Genomic DNA, 15,282 nt, shown 5'->3' with positions numbered 1-15,282 from the left:
CCTGTTTATTTATGAACCACATCACTGTGGTGTTGTCTGTAAATACTTTGAGAGGTCATAGGGAGAAAATATGATGAAAAGCCTGAAGAACCAACAGAAGCACTCATCTCTTTGATACTGATGTGCTCCTTCTGTTAAAGAGACCACACCTCCTGCACTTTTAGGGATCCACAAGCTGCTCCCGATCGCACATCTGAATCATTCATGAAAAGCTCCTGAGAGGAAAGAGGGAGATAAAAAGGGAGCCCTGGATTTAGGAACAACTGCTGGATCCACCAGAGGAGTTCCTTCTTGAGACAAGGTAGAAGAGGAGCTACATATTCTAGGGGATGACTATGTTGAAGACAAACTGACTTCGGGAACTACTGAAACTTTCTCATGTGAAGTTTGGCCAGAGGGAGCATAAGGATGATGGATCCTGTGAAACTCAGAACTCCCTGGCTGTAACAGAAGAAGAAGGGCTTGAAAAAAGGAGATGAGGGTCAAGGCCTTGGAAGGAGGCAGGGATGCCAGCAAAAATACAGTCTGAATCCTGCAACCTAGAAAAACATGGTCCTGAGAATGAGTCAGAAAAGACTTTTTGAAATTTATTGTAAACCCCAGGCTCTGAAGACAAGAAAAGGCAAAATGGAGATTTTGCAACAGGATCTCTGGAGAGGATGCCAGAAACAGAAGGTCTTCTACGTAAGGAAATACTTGGAGCCCCTGAATTCTGCAAAAAGCAAACACAGGAATGAGGCATTTGGTGAATATGCTTGGAGCAGTAGAAAGGCCAAAGGGCAAAGCAGAGAACTGAAAATGCTGGGAAGCAACAGAGAAACATAAAAACTTCCTGAAAAGGGGATGGATCCGAACATGGAGATAAGCCAGAGGCACCATGTAAGCCTGAGGAAGCAAAAGAGGGAATAAAGTCTGAAGGGACAACATTCAAAAGTAAGGCACCTTCAGAAAAGTGTTTAGAATTGGTCACCAAGTACCCTCTTTTTTGGGTACTAGAAACATCATGGAGTAAAACTCCTTCCCTCTTTGGGAAATAGGCACCTCTTGAATAGTACACTGAGTCAAAAGATCCTAAAGCACCTCTGGAAAAAAAGAGAGTTACTCCTGAGGTGGCTGAGGAATACCCATGAAAAGGGGGAAGGGATTTCCACACCATGAAATACTCCTGGCAAACAATGGACAGAACCCAGGAATCCTGAGTAATCTGTAGTCAAACTGGAAGAGAGAGGGAGGTGATGAGAAAGTGGAAAGGGGCTGGGAAGAATAGGATAATCAGACAGCACCTGCTGGGAAGAATAGGATAATCAGACAGCACCTGGTTTATCTGGAAAGGAAGATTTCTAAGGAACTGAAGTCTGAGAAATCTTAGCAGGAGGAGCTCACTTGCCACCCTTTTTGCCCTTAAGAGGAGGGAAAGACTGCCTGCGAAGAAAGGCCGACTTATTGTGGTAGTTTCTGTGAAATTTAGGAACCGGAGAAACAAACACATGTTTAAGTTTCTGTAAAGCCTTTCCCTTACCTGAAGGGACTTAAACACATCAGCAGGAGCTACACCAAATAAGTGTTTATTATCAAGAGGGGCATCCATCAACTTAGCTTTGATATCATTAGACAAAGGCTGGAGCCCAAGCCAAGAATACCTCCTCATCAGTGACCCAAAAGCAACAGCTCTAAGAGAAACATCTGCTGCATCATAACTACACTTGATGGATTGATGAGCCACTTGGAAGGAAGTCCCTAACAGGGAAAGAGCAGAAGTTTTACCTTCAGAGTCTAGAAGATCAGATATAATCTGACAAGCCTGGGATAGGAGTGCCAACAAATACCTGGAAATATGGATCTGATAATTAACAGCCCTAAAAGCCAAGGTAGCTGAGGTGTAAACCTTCTTACCCAGTCTTTCCATGGTTCTGCTATCTTTACCAGAGGGCAGTAATTTGGGAGAAGGAAGCAACTGAGAGGGCTTGTTAGAGGCTACAGACACCACTGAGGAGTCACCAGCAGGACCTAAAAGCCAAGGTAGCTGAGGTGTAAAACTTCTTACCCAGTCTTTCCATGGTTCTGCTATCTTTACCAGAGGGCAGTAATTTGGGAGAAGGAAGTAACTGAGAGGGCTTGTTAGAGGCTACAGACACCACTGAGGAGTCACCAGCAGGACACTTGTACAAATATTTACACTCCTCAGGCACCCTATGCAACCTATCAGGTTTTGTGGGAGCAGGGGGCTGAGAATCTGGAGGTTTAGAGGTATTGGAAAATAAATCCAACAAAACAGCCAAAATAGGCAGGAGAGTAGAAGGTTTAAGAGATTCCATCTACAGCAACTCATAGTATCCTTTATGAATCTTAGAGACCTGAGCACAATCCCATTTAAAGAACTCCATCATCCTGGAGATCATGTCCTCAAAAGAAATCTCTTCAAAGGGAGTATCAGGGCTAGCAGACTCTTCTTCCTCTGACCTTCAGTCCAAAGGAGAAGGAATCTGAGAAGAGTAAACAAGGGATTCCTCAGCCGAATCCAACTCCTCCTCAAAGTAATCCTGTTCCCTAGGTCTTTTAAGAGGAGTAGAGGGCCAAGGGGGCCCTGGAACAGAAACTCCCCGAGGAAGTTTCAATGCTATCAAAGCACTAAACGAACCCTGAGTGAAGGCCTGCCACTCACTTTGTGGATCCTTAGGAGCAGGAGAAATACATTTTTTTTTTGTTTTTTCTTCAAAGGGATGTCTGCCTTATAAAACTTGGAAGGCTCAGACCCAGGACAGCATTTAATAATGGTAGTAGGGACTTCTTCTCTGACTAAAAAATGAGGAACACCCCTAGGCCCCTCACAAATGATAAAACCGTGGTTCACCCTGAACATCCGAAAGAGACGTCTAGAAAACCTCCTCAGATGTGCTTAAAGTCAGATCCTCACCAACTTCCATCTGGTCGTGGCAGAGGAATCCAACAACAAAGTCGGGTGAACCTTCAAGCATTGGTTTTCTTCTTCCCTGATGGCTGTCCCTCAGGACAGGAAGATCCCTCCATCACTTCTTTAACGAGAAGGTTAAGACCCTGGTTTTCAATATACATCACCAAAGAAGAAAGTCTACTATGTAAGGTTTTAGGAACAAAGGCCTGACACATGAAACAGGAAGTATGGTTATGTGAGCCACCAAGGCAAAACAAACACTGGACGTGCCAGTCTTTATGGGGAATCTGTATCCCACACTGGAATTTACCCTTCTTGGATGACATTTAAACCCCAGAAGAAGTAAAAAGAAAAAGACAAGAAAAGGAACCCAAATGGGGCAGTTATCTGCAACAGCTCTGTGAAACCAGCAATGGAATGTAGGCATTCAGACTAATGATCTGATGATCAAAAAATGGCATTTGGACTAATGTCAAAGAAGTTCAGAGAACGGTACATTTGAACATCACCTTTATCCCCTATGCTATGCGAGGAGCTTACGTGTGACATGTGGCGTACCTTAAAGTAACCTAAAGGCTTTGGTATACTGTCCGGATGTCAGGCTGGCCTTGGCAGGGGATCCTTAATGAAGTGAATACTGCAACAGTGATATGGAAGGACATCAATTAATTATAAGTTTTAAATTAATTCTACATGTCTGTAATCATTTCAAAAGTAAAGAAGAAAATAATGCGCAAACTGACAGTTTTGAGCAGTGTTAATGGTTGCTGGGGGAGAGACCCTAGTAATGGCCATGGCTTTGATAATTGTAACCATTTGAAATGCTGGGACTTGCTAAAGCATGTCCTGAAATGCTAAGATGAATGGCCAAAAAACAGACTTATATATACTTATGTCCAAGATGGCCATTTCTCAGAATATTCCCTTTTTTCTCAGTTATAGCAATCCTGGAGGTATAAGTTTAGGGTGAGGGGCAGAGTGAAGTAATGAGACACTAGAATGGCTACAGAGGGGAGGAAGCTCTGGTCCATTACCATGCCTACGGCCCCATCTGACCATGATCTAGCTCTGATTAACTGTAACCATATGAAAGGTCAAGACCCACTATAGCAAGTCCTGAAATGCTAAGACTGAATGGCTGAAAAAAAAAAACAGATTCACATCTGCTAAGCCCAAGATGATTATTTGTCAGAATATTCTCTTTTCTTTGAATTATGGCAATCTTGGTGTTAATATATAAATGAATTTGGTGATCAGGGGCTCACCTCCCACATTGGGGTTGCAGGGGAACTCATCCCCTGCAAAAAAGGAGAAGAGTGACATTCGAGATTTGCTCTTCTCCTTCATTTTCAAGCTTTTTTTTTGATGTATTGGCACTCGCCATTCCAAGTGCTGAAATTTCAGTAGACAGTCTGAAATAATACTATTTAATTAGGCAATCAAATAAGAACAAGTTTCCACTAGCTGACATTTACATTAGTACAATTTTGTGGTACACAGTTTAACAAAGCGTGCACTTCCATTATACACTTGGGGGCAATTAAGACAGTTATGTACTTCCATTTTACACTTACATAAAGTTTCAGACAGTCTATTACGTTTTACACATGATTAATTACACATTGAAGTAATATTAATACAATTTAATAACAGTAATATTATGAGCTTAACATGTTTATAAGAACACTTTCTTAGGAAAACATGACAACCTGCAGATTTCACCTAGATGCTTACATATTGAAAAATTACGGTATTCTCCTTTTTGAACTGTATGAAAGAGATTTAAAGGAGCAGTGGATGTAGGTTATGCATGACTGTATGTACAGGTGACGCAAAATCCTTCCAGAATGAGATCAACATAAACACAATAAAGTCCATTATGAACTGAAAGCAAAACATCAGTAACTTATTGAACCTTTATTCTCATAAAAATTGGAAAATAAACTTAAAAATGAATGCTGAACATGAAAAGTATGAAAAGCCTTAGTAGTATGGAGGAGTCAAACTGCAATAAGATATGAACTGACTACAAATGAAAGAAGAAAGCAAATATAACTAGTCCAGACAAATGCCTGAAACAGTACTTCATAAGAAGCAACCAGAAGTTTGGAATGTCCGAGACACAGGGCAACATGATGGCTGTATGATTCCTAAGATATGTCAAACCCACAGTGAGCATAATTTTTGCATGGAACTAGCCATCATATGGAAGCACTGCTTGGCTCTTTATGATACGGTGAGCCATTGAGAATTAAAAGTAAATGTAGTACATTTTGAAGAGCATGCTGAATGTTTCAGACTTGGTGGTTATAAGCAATGCAGTGTAATAGGTGTGTGTGTGTGCGTGTGCGTGTGCGTGTGTGTGTGTGTGTGTGTGTGTGTGTGTATGTGTGAGTGTAGATGCGACAACTAAAGGTACCATAGAGAGATCACTGGAGGAGAAGAAGAAGTAAGCCTTGCAAGATGCAAATCTTACAAAAAATGTGAGACTACACATTCAGAGTATTGCTAAAATGTATATTTTACCAGACATAGTTTTGACAGGAGGTACAGTCTAAAAAGTACATCCTGCTGATAGTCCTTCAATAAGTCTTAACTGGTTGTTAACAGAAAGTGTCCTATGTTGTGTGGTATTTGCTTGAATTGTAGTGCAGCTAATCAATACGTACTGCTGCTTACAAAAACTGCATTTCAAGGTGCAATTCATTTGCCTTATTGTGAGCTCTTAATGTTCTATTCAGATCTAGCTCCTGTTTTCTGCTACCAATCTGCCTTGTACTTCAATATCCATGCAGTCTTAGAAGATCTCTTGCCACCCTGAGCTGGGGTTAACTATGCGAGAGAGTAGTATAATCAAATTTTTGGTGATGCTCACATAGATTGTGAAAATAAACAACTGACACAAAATGACAGAAAGAACCAGAACATACAAAGAATACAAATGACTTTGTGTATTTACCAACCAATTCCCACAGACAAAACACAAAAGACATGCTTATGTGCATTGCAAACCACAAACCACAAAACACACACACACACACACACACAGAAAATGCAAATGTCATATGTTCATGTACATACCATTTCTTTGTTCCAGAGTGGATTTTATGCTTACTTCACAGCTGAGTCTTGCTTCCTCCAATAAAATAATCTGTTCTTCCTTAGTGACAACATCATCTGCATCTACCTAAAAGCAAGAATAAAAAAGTGCATTTCTTGGTGCAGGAAATCTGTAGTCCAGGTTGGTGAACGGTTAACAAAAGCTTAGATGCACGGATACAGATTTATGGGGAAAAAAGACGTTCTTGCAATGTGTGTGTGTGTGTGTGTGTGTGTGTGTGTGTGTGTGTGTGTGTGTGTGTGTGTATATATATATATATATATATATATATATATATCCATATACACACACATATATCTATCTCTCTCTCTCTATATATATATATATATATATATATATATATATATATATATACATACATACATACATACACACTACACAACAAAAACAGCAGGAATAGAAACTACTTGATTTTTTTGACAAAGTTCAGAATTACTGGCATATTAACTTTTAATTGAACCATTAAATAGAACCATTAAATAAGATGTAAATAAACAAAAATAAATTGTGTAGCTGCTGAATTATTTCCTATGGTAGGTACATTATTTAAATGTGGAGATATGGGATGTGTGATGCATTTAAACTGATTATTGGTTGATTTCTTTATATTTTAGTTATTAAGAAATTAATTTAAGACAACTGTACAGCAAAAGTTTTTCACAAAATGTTAAGTGTACTCAATAAAATAAAGATAACAATTAGATTCACTTTTTTCTAATAAATCTTATACTGTGCATTGTGAATTTCATTTCCATGTTTTATGACTGTTACCTAGCTACGGTCCAACATTTGAAGGTTTAATTTTATACTAAAACAAAAATTTATAAAATGTAGACAAATAGGTTACTGTAAAATACTTCTAAAGAAAAAAAAATTAACAGTTCTAAAGTTGAAAGGAAAAGAGACAAACTGCAATAATATCTGAAAGATTTTCAGAGTGGATTAATTTTTAACTTGCTCCATCCAAAAGAAGATACAAAATGTAGCCAGTCCAGAGAAACATATTGTTTTACTTCCTTGAACTTCTTTGCTCATTCAATTATATGGTAAATATTCCCTCTAAATACAGTTGACAAAATAAAACATGCCTGTCTTCAAGATACTTTATTAGTGATACAAGTGAATGGTAAAGGAGTACTTTATATGCAGTTATTAGTGATGCTGCTGTGAAGCGGTGGATTTGTTTTGAGTGGACATTACCTTTACATTAACACCCAGCTGTAGAGTTTTCATTCTCCAGGGTGCTGATGTGGAGGTCATCCATTCTCTAAGATACTTTATCACTCATAAAGGTGAGTGATAAAGAAGTAATTTATATGTAGTCATCACTGCACTGAGAAATCTTGCTGTTTACTGAACTTACCCTGCTTTCTTCAGAATGCCAGATTGACAGGAAGTATATGCTTTCCACTATCAACTGAAGTGAACTGAGCAAAACTACTCTTGAGCTGAGTGCAATACTAGGATGAGAAGCAAATTTGTAAGAGTCTAACAGAGTCAGACCATCATGCCTAATGTAACGGGGCAATGAAGAATACCATCTACCTGCTTTATAGGTCCAACAAGTCCAACTGATATGTGCTGTATAATGTTCATAACTGTGAACATGGCAATATGGTTTACTATCTGTTTTATAAATGAATGTTTGCCAGTGTCTTAAGTGATAATTCAATAAAGGTGTTAAAAAACAAGCTGAACAACTCTTAAAAAAAGAACAAGTCCAAAAAAGCTAACATTTTTACTTATAAAATGTTTTTTTCTTTCATTGCATACAGGTACATTGCTACATATCTAATGCTAATGTATTTGTTCCCCTTTTTGCCTCCAAACGGGTCAAAAGAAGATAATATAGGTCCCGACCCCATGTCCATATATAAAGTTCTTAGACAGTGAGAACAACAAACTACGTAAACTAAGATTTGTAAGAATTTCAACTTAAGTATGCTTCTGGTAATAAATACACTAAGCATTTTATACTATGGGAAGGCACAGCAGGAAGCTCCGAATGCTTATCAAACAGGAGCCTAGATGGCTTACTGGTAACAGCATCTTTTTAGAGATCCATAAAAATGTACTAGAAATTAAGAAAAAAAAACTTCTTCAATTAGAAACAGGAATACTTCATAGATGAACTTCTAAATTACAACCATATCAAATTTCAAGAAATTCTGGTGAGTTTTTCCTGTCAAAATATATTGGAGATCTTCACAACAATATGAAAATGGCTAGCTCAAAGAACTACACAGAGTCTACTCTGAATAAAGAAATTCATCTGTCTTCCACACTACATGAGCTGTCCTTGAAAATGGATAGATTCACAGACAATCTGGAAAATCTAAAAGAGAACTGTCAAAAACAAACTGGCATCCTTAAGGAAATATTGCAAAAACATCAAAATAAAATAACTGATATGGAAACATCTATAACTGGCATAGATGGGAGACTTAAAGAGGAGGAAAATCAAACAGAAATTTTACTACATCAAAATAACTGGCTAACCAACAAAATAGATGATCTGGTGAATAGGGAGAGGAGAACCAACTTAAGAATTTTTGTCATCCAACGAAAACTGAGGGAGAAGACATCATAACATTTTTAAACTCATGGCTTCCTGAAATCCTAGACTTAAAATGGGGACTTTCATATGGAACAGAAAGAGCTCATAGAGCCATTGGAAAACCACAACCTTTTTCATCTAAAACACCACCAAGATCAATTGTGGTAACATTTCTATCCTATCAAGACAAAGATTTTATATTAAAATCAGCCTGGAGGAAGAGTCCCCTAACATACAAACTAAGTCAGATAAGACTTAGTAATGACTACTCAGCAAGAGTTCTAGAACTAAAAAAAAAAAAAAAAAAAAAACATGGCCTTTAGTGAGACTTCTAAAACAAAACAAAATAAAGGCACAACTAGTTTATCCAGCTAAAATCAGAATCTTCCACTCAAATGGCTGGAGAAATTTCAATACCTTTGAAGAAGCAACATCATTTATCAAAAATAATAACATTATCTCCATCCCTGAAGAAATGGATTGGACTAATACAACTAATCTGAAAAGATCTTCAGAGAAAAACTCTTGGACTGATGTGAAGAAAAAGAAACAAAGAACTGAACATAAAATGACTGAATCTCTCAAAGATCCAACTAAGATATAGATCACTGGTGCTGCATCAACTTAAATTATGTATATTAACTATTTCATTGACTATAACATAGTGATATTTCTTTCTTTCTATTAGTCAATACATAAGCCTATCTAACATTACTTCTAAACTTGACGTTAAATTCAAATGAAAAACAAAAGTTTAACGCTACATCAGAATTAAAACCACTTGAAAATAGAAAGTTTAACTGTCATAAGATAGTTTAATAAACTATGTACGGAAAGTATATATGACTGATTGAATATTTCTAATATTTATAATCAACTTTTTGAATAGTACTTGATTGATTTGCTTAATGAAAGATATACAAAATGATATGGGATGTTTTACATAAGCGACTTTGTCATCTTTATTTTTTCTGACTAAATAATATACACATAACAGTCTTAAACATGTGGTTCCCTTATCTTAAAATATGGTACTAGGCCTTAGAGATTAATTGTGAGAATTTCTAACTGACATCTTTTTGTTTGAAATGCCCAAGAGCATATATAGCTGTCATTCTTAACCTTCGCTCTGATTAAAAAAAAATGAAAAGAACATAATTCTATACAGCAATCCTACAGCTTTTACTACAATAACAAATGTTAAGCTAACTTGCAACTGCATCATAATTATAGAAACCTATTACATTTAAGTTGCTTACATTTAATTATTTTGAGTATTCACTTGAACTATGCACTTTGAGCTGAGTGATAAGATGAATATCAGGACAGTAAATGACACCATATAAATAACTAGCATTTGTTCTCTATTGCTTACATTCTATGAGAATCAGATACTTATGTGGAAAGATGTGGAATTGCGTATTAACATACATATGCACTGTCCAATATATCTCATACCTCCCAATAGGAAAAATTGATTAAAAAATTAAAGCTCTCACTACTCTTCCATTATTCACCCTCCCTATGCTGTCTCTTGCCGATATTTCATCGGCAGTTTGTATTGGCTTTAACAGAAGAGTTCTGGGGGAAAAATATATAGTTGCTATTACAGCTTTGTATTACTTCTTCTAAGACCTTTTCAGATTTATGTAAGGTGGCACGGGACTTATTGACAACGGCTTGACAAGCGCACCAATTTTTTTTTTTACTGGGTATGTTTTGAAGTTGACTACTTCATTCTTTATCGTTTCTTCCTAAATACACACATCTGCTACTGACAAATGAAGATTCTGACGTGCTTATAATGACTGTGAATATTGCAGTGGTTGAGATGGGAGCTAACTTAATCAATCTTGACTCCCACAATACCAAAAGCAGTCTCATTTATTATATATAAAAACTTAAACAGATTATTTGTTGTCATTGTTATAGCTCTGTCTACGGTGATCATAACTGAAGGTGTGTGTTGGTTCCTGACCTATGCGAACAGTACTGCACCTACCCTCAGAGCCTTCGTACTGAATTTGCAGTTGTACATGAAATTTATACTGGAAGAGAACACTTTAATATTATTTACTGACAGGAAGGTGCTTCTTGGGTAAATAACGATACCATAAGAGTAATTATAGCACACTATTGATGAAAAGAAGGTTACGGAAGATGTATGACGATGTGTTGTTATACATATGGCCAACGTATTGTATATTATACTTCCTGGTAAGGAAGTCAGATCAATAATATTAGATAACACTCTCTGAGCATTTTGTTGTCACATACTAGTTGAATATTAGTGAGACAGGCAATTTGAAACCCTCTCGGAATGGTTTGTTATCCTCACTATAGGTTAAATATTGATTAGTGGTTACAATACGATGTTCCTATACAAAGGTTTTGGAGAGTGTTTGATATATATATATATATATATATATATATATATATATATATATATATATATATATGTGCTTTAAACCCTGTTTGTATGTGCCTACGAATGGGGAAAGGGTGATCTGAGATGGTAGATAACAATCTTTGGGTACTCTGCTGTTACATATTAATGGGTACATTAGTAAGAAACATAGTCTAAACCATTGATAAATGTATGACTTTATTGTCCCCAATGTATAGTTGATCATACAATACAATATTGGGGCAAACACTCATCTTTGTAATTACATAAGATTATTAGAACATCTCTGCAGTATTTTCCAAACACCTTTGACTTCAGTTATTTCTCAAAAGAATATATGGCATCTTCACTACATCAGTATGAATCCTATCATAGCTTACAAAAATGGTATACAAGCATATATTCAAAATATAACTGGAATACTTCATTTACAGAAACAGTACTGTCTGGCATAGCTATTGACACTGAAAATTGTACATCACAGTGCATAAAAGGTCTTTAAGTAATTCTATCTTTATAGTATTTTATCTACAATAATACAGCACTATATTGTATGTACGATGCCATTTAATCTCAGAGGCAAAATCCTAATGTATTAACAGTAACAAAGACAACGTTTCAGTAGTTGTATCTAGATTTATATCAGATGCATTAAATTTAATCAATTCTTGTCTGTATCTGGGCTATAAGAAGTTACATTCAAATAATATAGTTACCTAAATTTTAATAAATATTATAATATCCAAAAAGTGAAAATAGTGAACCCTTACATTAAAAATGAATTTCTAGCTATGGAATGAGTATTAACTTTGTTTCAGGAAAAGGGAATGAATATTCTGCTATAACTTAGTTCAAAAAAACAATTATCTAATATGAAACTTCATATGTTGATATATTTTGCTTTTATTGAAAATTTGCCTGCAAGACATAGAAGACGGAACTTTAAGTGATGTCCTTTGGTTCCTTGAGCACTGACTGACCTCATCAACGATAACTTTACAAAAAATAAGATTAATCGAAGATAACTCTTTCATCAAATTTAATTCTGAAATTCTTACTATGCAAATAATAGTGGACTGAGAGAAATGAAGTATTTTGGAGAATAAAATTAAATTACAGGTTATAGATTATCTTGATTAATTTAGATGTGGGTCGGACAGTGTCATGGAACTTGAGGCTTAGACAAAGTGGAGATTTTTCTTTATTAACTAATATTCATTAATAGAACCAGACTGATGTGTAAATAACGGTTACTAAGCTAAAGTGAATTTCTGAAGTTACAGTAGATAGGTAATTAACTTATAATTACAAACTAGCTTTGTTATGAACTATGATATAAATACCTAATAGAAATTGAATATTGGAATAACTAGAATAGTATAAGAAAGAAATGTCAAGTTGATACTATTTGCAATGTGTTGACTCAGCTATGTATTACACTAAAGTGTTTATTGATTCATAATTTAATTCTTTAAAAATGAGTAGCTTTATTTAATCATACTGACTGGTTTATTTTCATCAGTTTGTTAATATTTCAAAGTTATGAAGCAAGAAATTCTAGATAAATGTTTCTGAATATCCTAATAGGAATGTTACATTTAACAGATTGTTATAAACTGAAAGAAAAAAATAAGAGAACACTTCAGAGGATTATAATTGCATTCCTTATTTACACACAATCTTGAATTATAAATCATTACTATTATTGGTTATTATTACATATACTTATTCTCTATATCTCCAATAAAAAAATCATTTACTGGAGCTCAAAAAAGGGTGATTTCCACTATACTGGATGGTTGAGATGAAAGTTAATCTGATAGATTTTCTTCTTTCTATTGGATTAGAAGTGTATATCACTTCATGTTTTTAGAGGGTTTATTAGAACATTTGCTTATTTTATTCCACTTATCTATTCAATAAATTTTTATTTTTTCATTTCTGCATTGTCTTGAACAAAATAATATTTCACATGCTTCCTATAAAAATAATCTATTCATAATGAACAAATTAAAGAAAGATGTTACACAAACTACATATAAAATATTATAAATATATGTATTATCATAAATATTACATACAAGTAACTTATAGCAATGGATTTAACCTTTCTATCCTTAAATACTAATGGATTAAATAATCCAAGAAAAAGATCAAACTTATTAAAATATTTGAATCTGAACAAAATACAAGTGATATTTCTTCAAGAAACACATTTCAAAACAGAATATACTTTTAATTGGAATCCTAATGAATATAAAATTTTAGTTCACTCATCTTATAAGTAAAACACTAGAGAAACTCTTGTTCTATGGAAAAATGTTATAATGCCTCAGATCATTTTTCAATACGAGGATAAAAAAGGACTTTTGTCTATTGCAATAGTAAATTTTAATAATAGAGTCTGGACTCTAGTAAATGTCTACTGGTTCCCAGGTATAGGCAAAGGAACAGTAAGAAAACATATTGACTTAATTACTAGAGTATATAAGGGATATTTAATATTAGGAGGAGACTTTAATTGTATATTGGATAATACAGATACCTCTAACAAAAAAGCTTATGCATTAGTAACATAGGAAAAACTGTTAGAAAATATTGTGAAAATCTAAATCTAACTGACACATTTAGATATAAAGAAACGAATTCATTATCATTCTCACATCAAGATTATAGATTTGGTACTCAAACCAGGATAGACAAAATATTCATATCTCAAGAATTAAACACAAAAATAGCAAGTTTTTCTTTAATCCCATATCTTTTTTCTGATCATAACTCATTAATTCTTAAAATACATACACATTTTAAGAGATGAGTTCTTATGACAAGAATTCCAGCCTATATCACAAAATTAAAGCAATTTAAACCATGGCTAGATTCAGAAATATAATTCTTCCTAGATATAAACTACACTAATGAAACTAATATAATACACTTATGGGATACTCTAAAAGCTTATCTGAATGGAAAAATCCTATTATGGTATAAAAATAAAATAAAAGAATGGGATTCAAATCTATATAGCATCTGAAAACAAATCTCTGAACTTAATCTAAAAATTCTATGAGTCTTCTAAAAAATAAAAAAGCAATTGAACAATTAAACAAAAATATACTGATATTCTAACTCATAAAACTAATATAGCATTAGAAAAATTAAAACTTAACTCATTTGCTGTATCTCCCAAACATATCCATAACTTAGCAGTCAGAGTTAAAAGACAAGCTTCTGAAAACAACATCTCAAATATCATTCATGAAGGAAGAAAAATAAAAAAGTTTCAGACATAAGTGATATATTGGATGCATTTAAACATCATTACACTAATCATTATAGAGAAGAACCTAACCTTACTAAAATATCAAATTTAGAGTTAAATTCAAGTAATCTAAAAGTAATTCCAGAAAAAAATAATATTTGATCTTCAAAAACAAATCTCCCTAAAAGAAATTACTGAAAAAATTAAGGAAAGTAAAAATAATAAAGCACTGGGAATTTATGGAATAATTAATGAATTGTATAAGATATTTCCAATCTCCATAATATCTTTATTTCATAAAATTTTACATGAAATACAAATGAAAAATATAATTCCAGCCTCATGGAAATACTCCTTAATCTCACCTATCTTAAAAGAAAAAAAAGACCCTTCACAATGTAGTTCATATAGGCCAATCTCAATACTCAACAATGGTTACAAAATATTTATGTCAATTATGGTAAGTAGCATCAAAAAACCTTTAACACAAATCATAAATGAAGACCAAACTGGATGTATTTATAATAGACATACCCAAGATAATATTCAGAGAATTTGAACTCTTATAGACTTCTTAAACAAAGACAAAAGAGAAGCTCTAATTGCAACTTTAGACATAGAAAAAGCCTTTGACTCACTTAGATGGGAATTTATTTTTAAAGCCTTAGAATTATTCAAATTTCCACTTAAATGTATTTCATTAATAAAAAACATTTATAAAGATAATTGTGCATATGTCAAACTTGGTCCTTTAACTTCAAAAGCTATTGGAATATCTAGGGGCACAAAGCAGGAATGCCCAATGTCTCCTATCCTAGTTGCTCTGGCAATAGAAGTATTTGCAATATCTATCCATAATAATCCCAAAATATATGGTATTGATGTATATGGACAACATAACTCAAAAATTATGCTATTTGTTGACGATATACTGCTCACACTAAATGCTTCAGAGGAGTCTTTAATAGAACGTAGATAAATTCTATTTAACCTCTGGTCTTTCTTTTAACAAAGCAAAATCAAA

General features: G+C 34.2%; 1 protein-coding gene across 1 annotated transcript in view; it reads right to left on the bottom strand.

The window, feature by feature from the left end:
* The window catches only part of LOC122788034 (parathyroid hormone/parathyroid hormone-related peptide receptor-like), a 916,427-nt gene that overhangs the window by 718,936 nt on the left and 182,209 nt on the right, over positions 1-15,282 (bottom strand). The window contains exons 3-4 of the mRNA XM_044054954.1: positions 7,396-7,492; positions 5,993-6,098 (exon numbers count right to left, since the gene is read on the bottom strand). Of these exons, the coding sequence (XP_043910889.1) occupies positions 5,993-6,098; positions 7,396-7,492 (203 nt within the window). The remainder of the gene's footprint in view (positions 1-5,992; positions 6,099-7,395; positions 7,493-15,282) is intronic.

The sequence above is a fragment of the Protopterus annectens genome, chromosome 13.part0, assembly GCF_019279795.1.
Source record: "Protopterus annectens isolate FY-2018-M chromosome 13.part0, PAN1.0, whole genome shotgun sequence".
Taxonomy (NCBI): Eukaryota; Metazoa; Chordata; order Ceratodontiformes; family Protopteridae; genus Protopterus; species Protopterus annectens.
The sequence above is the reverse complement of the archived record's forward strand: the minus strand, read 5'-3'. Positions and strand labels throughout refer to the sequence as shown.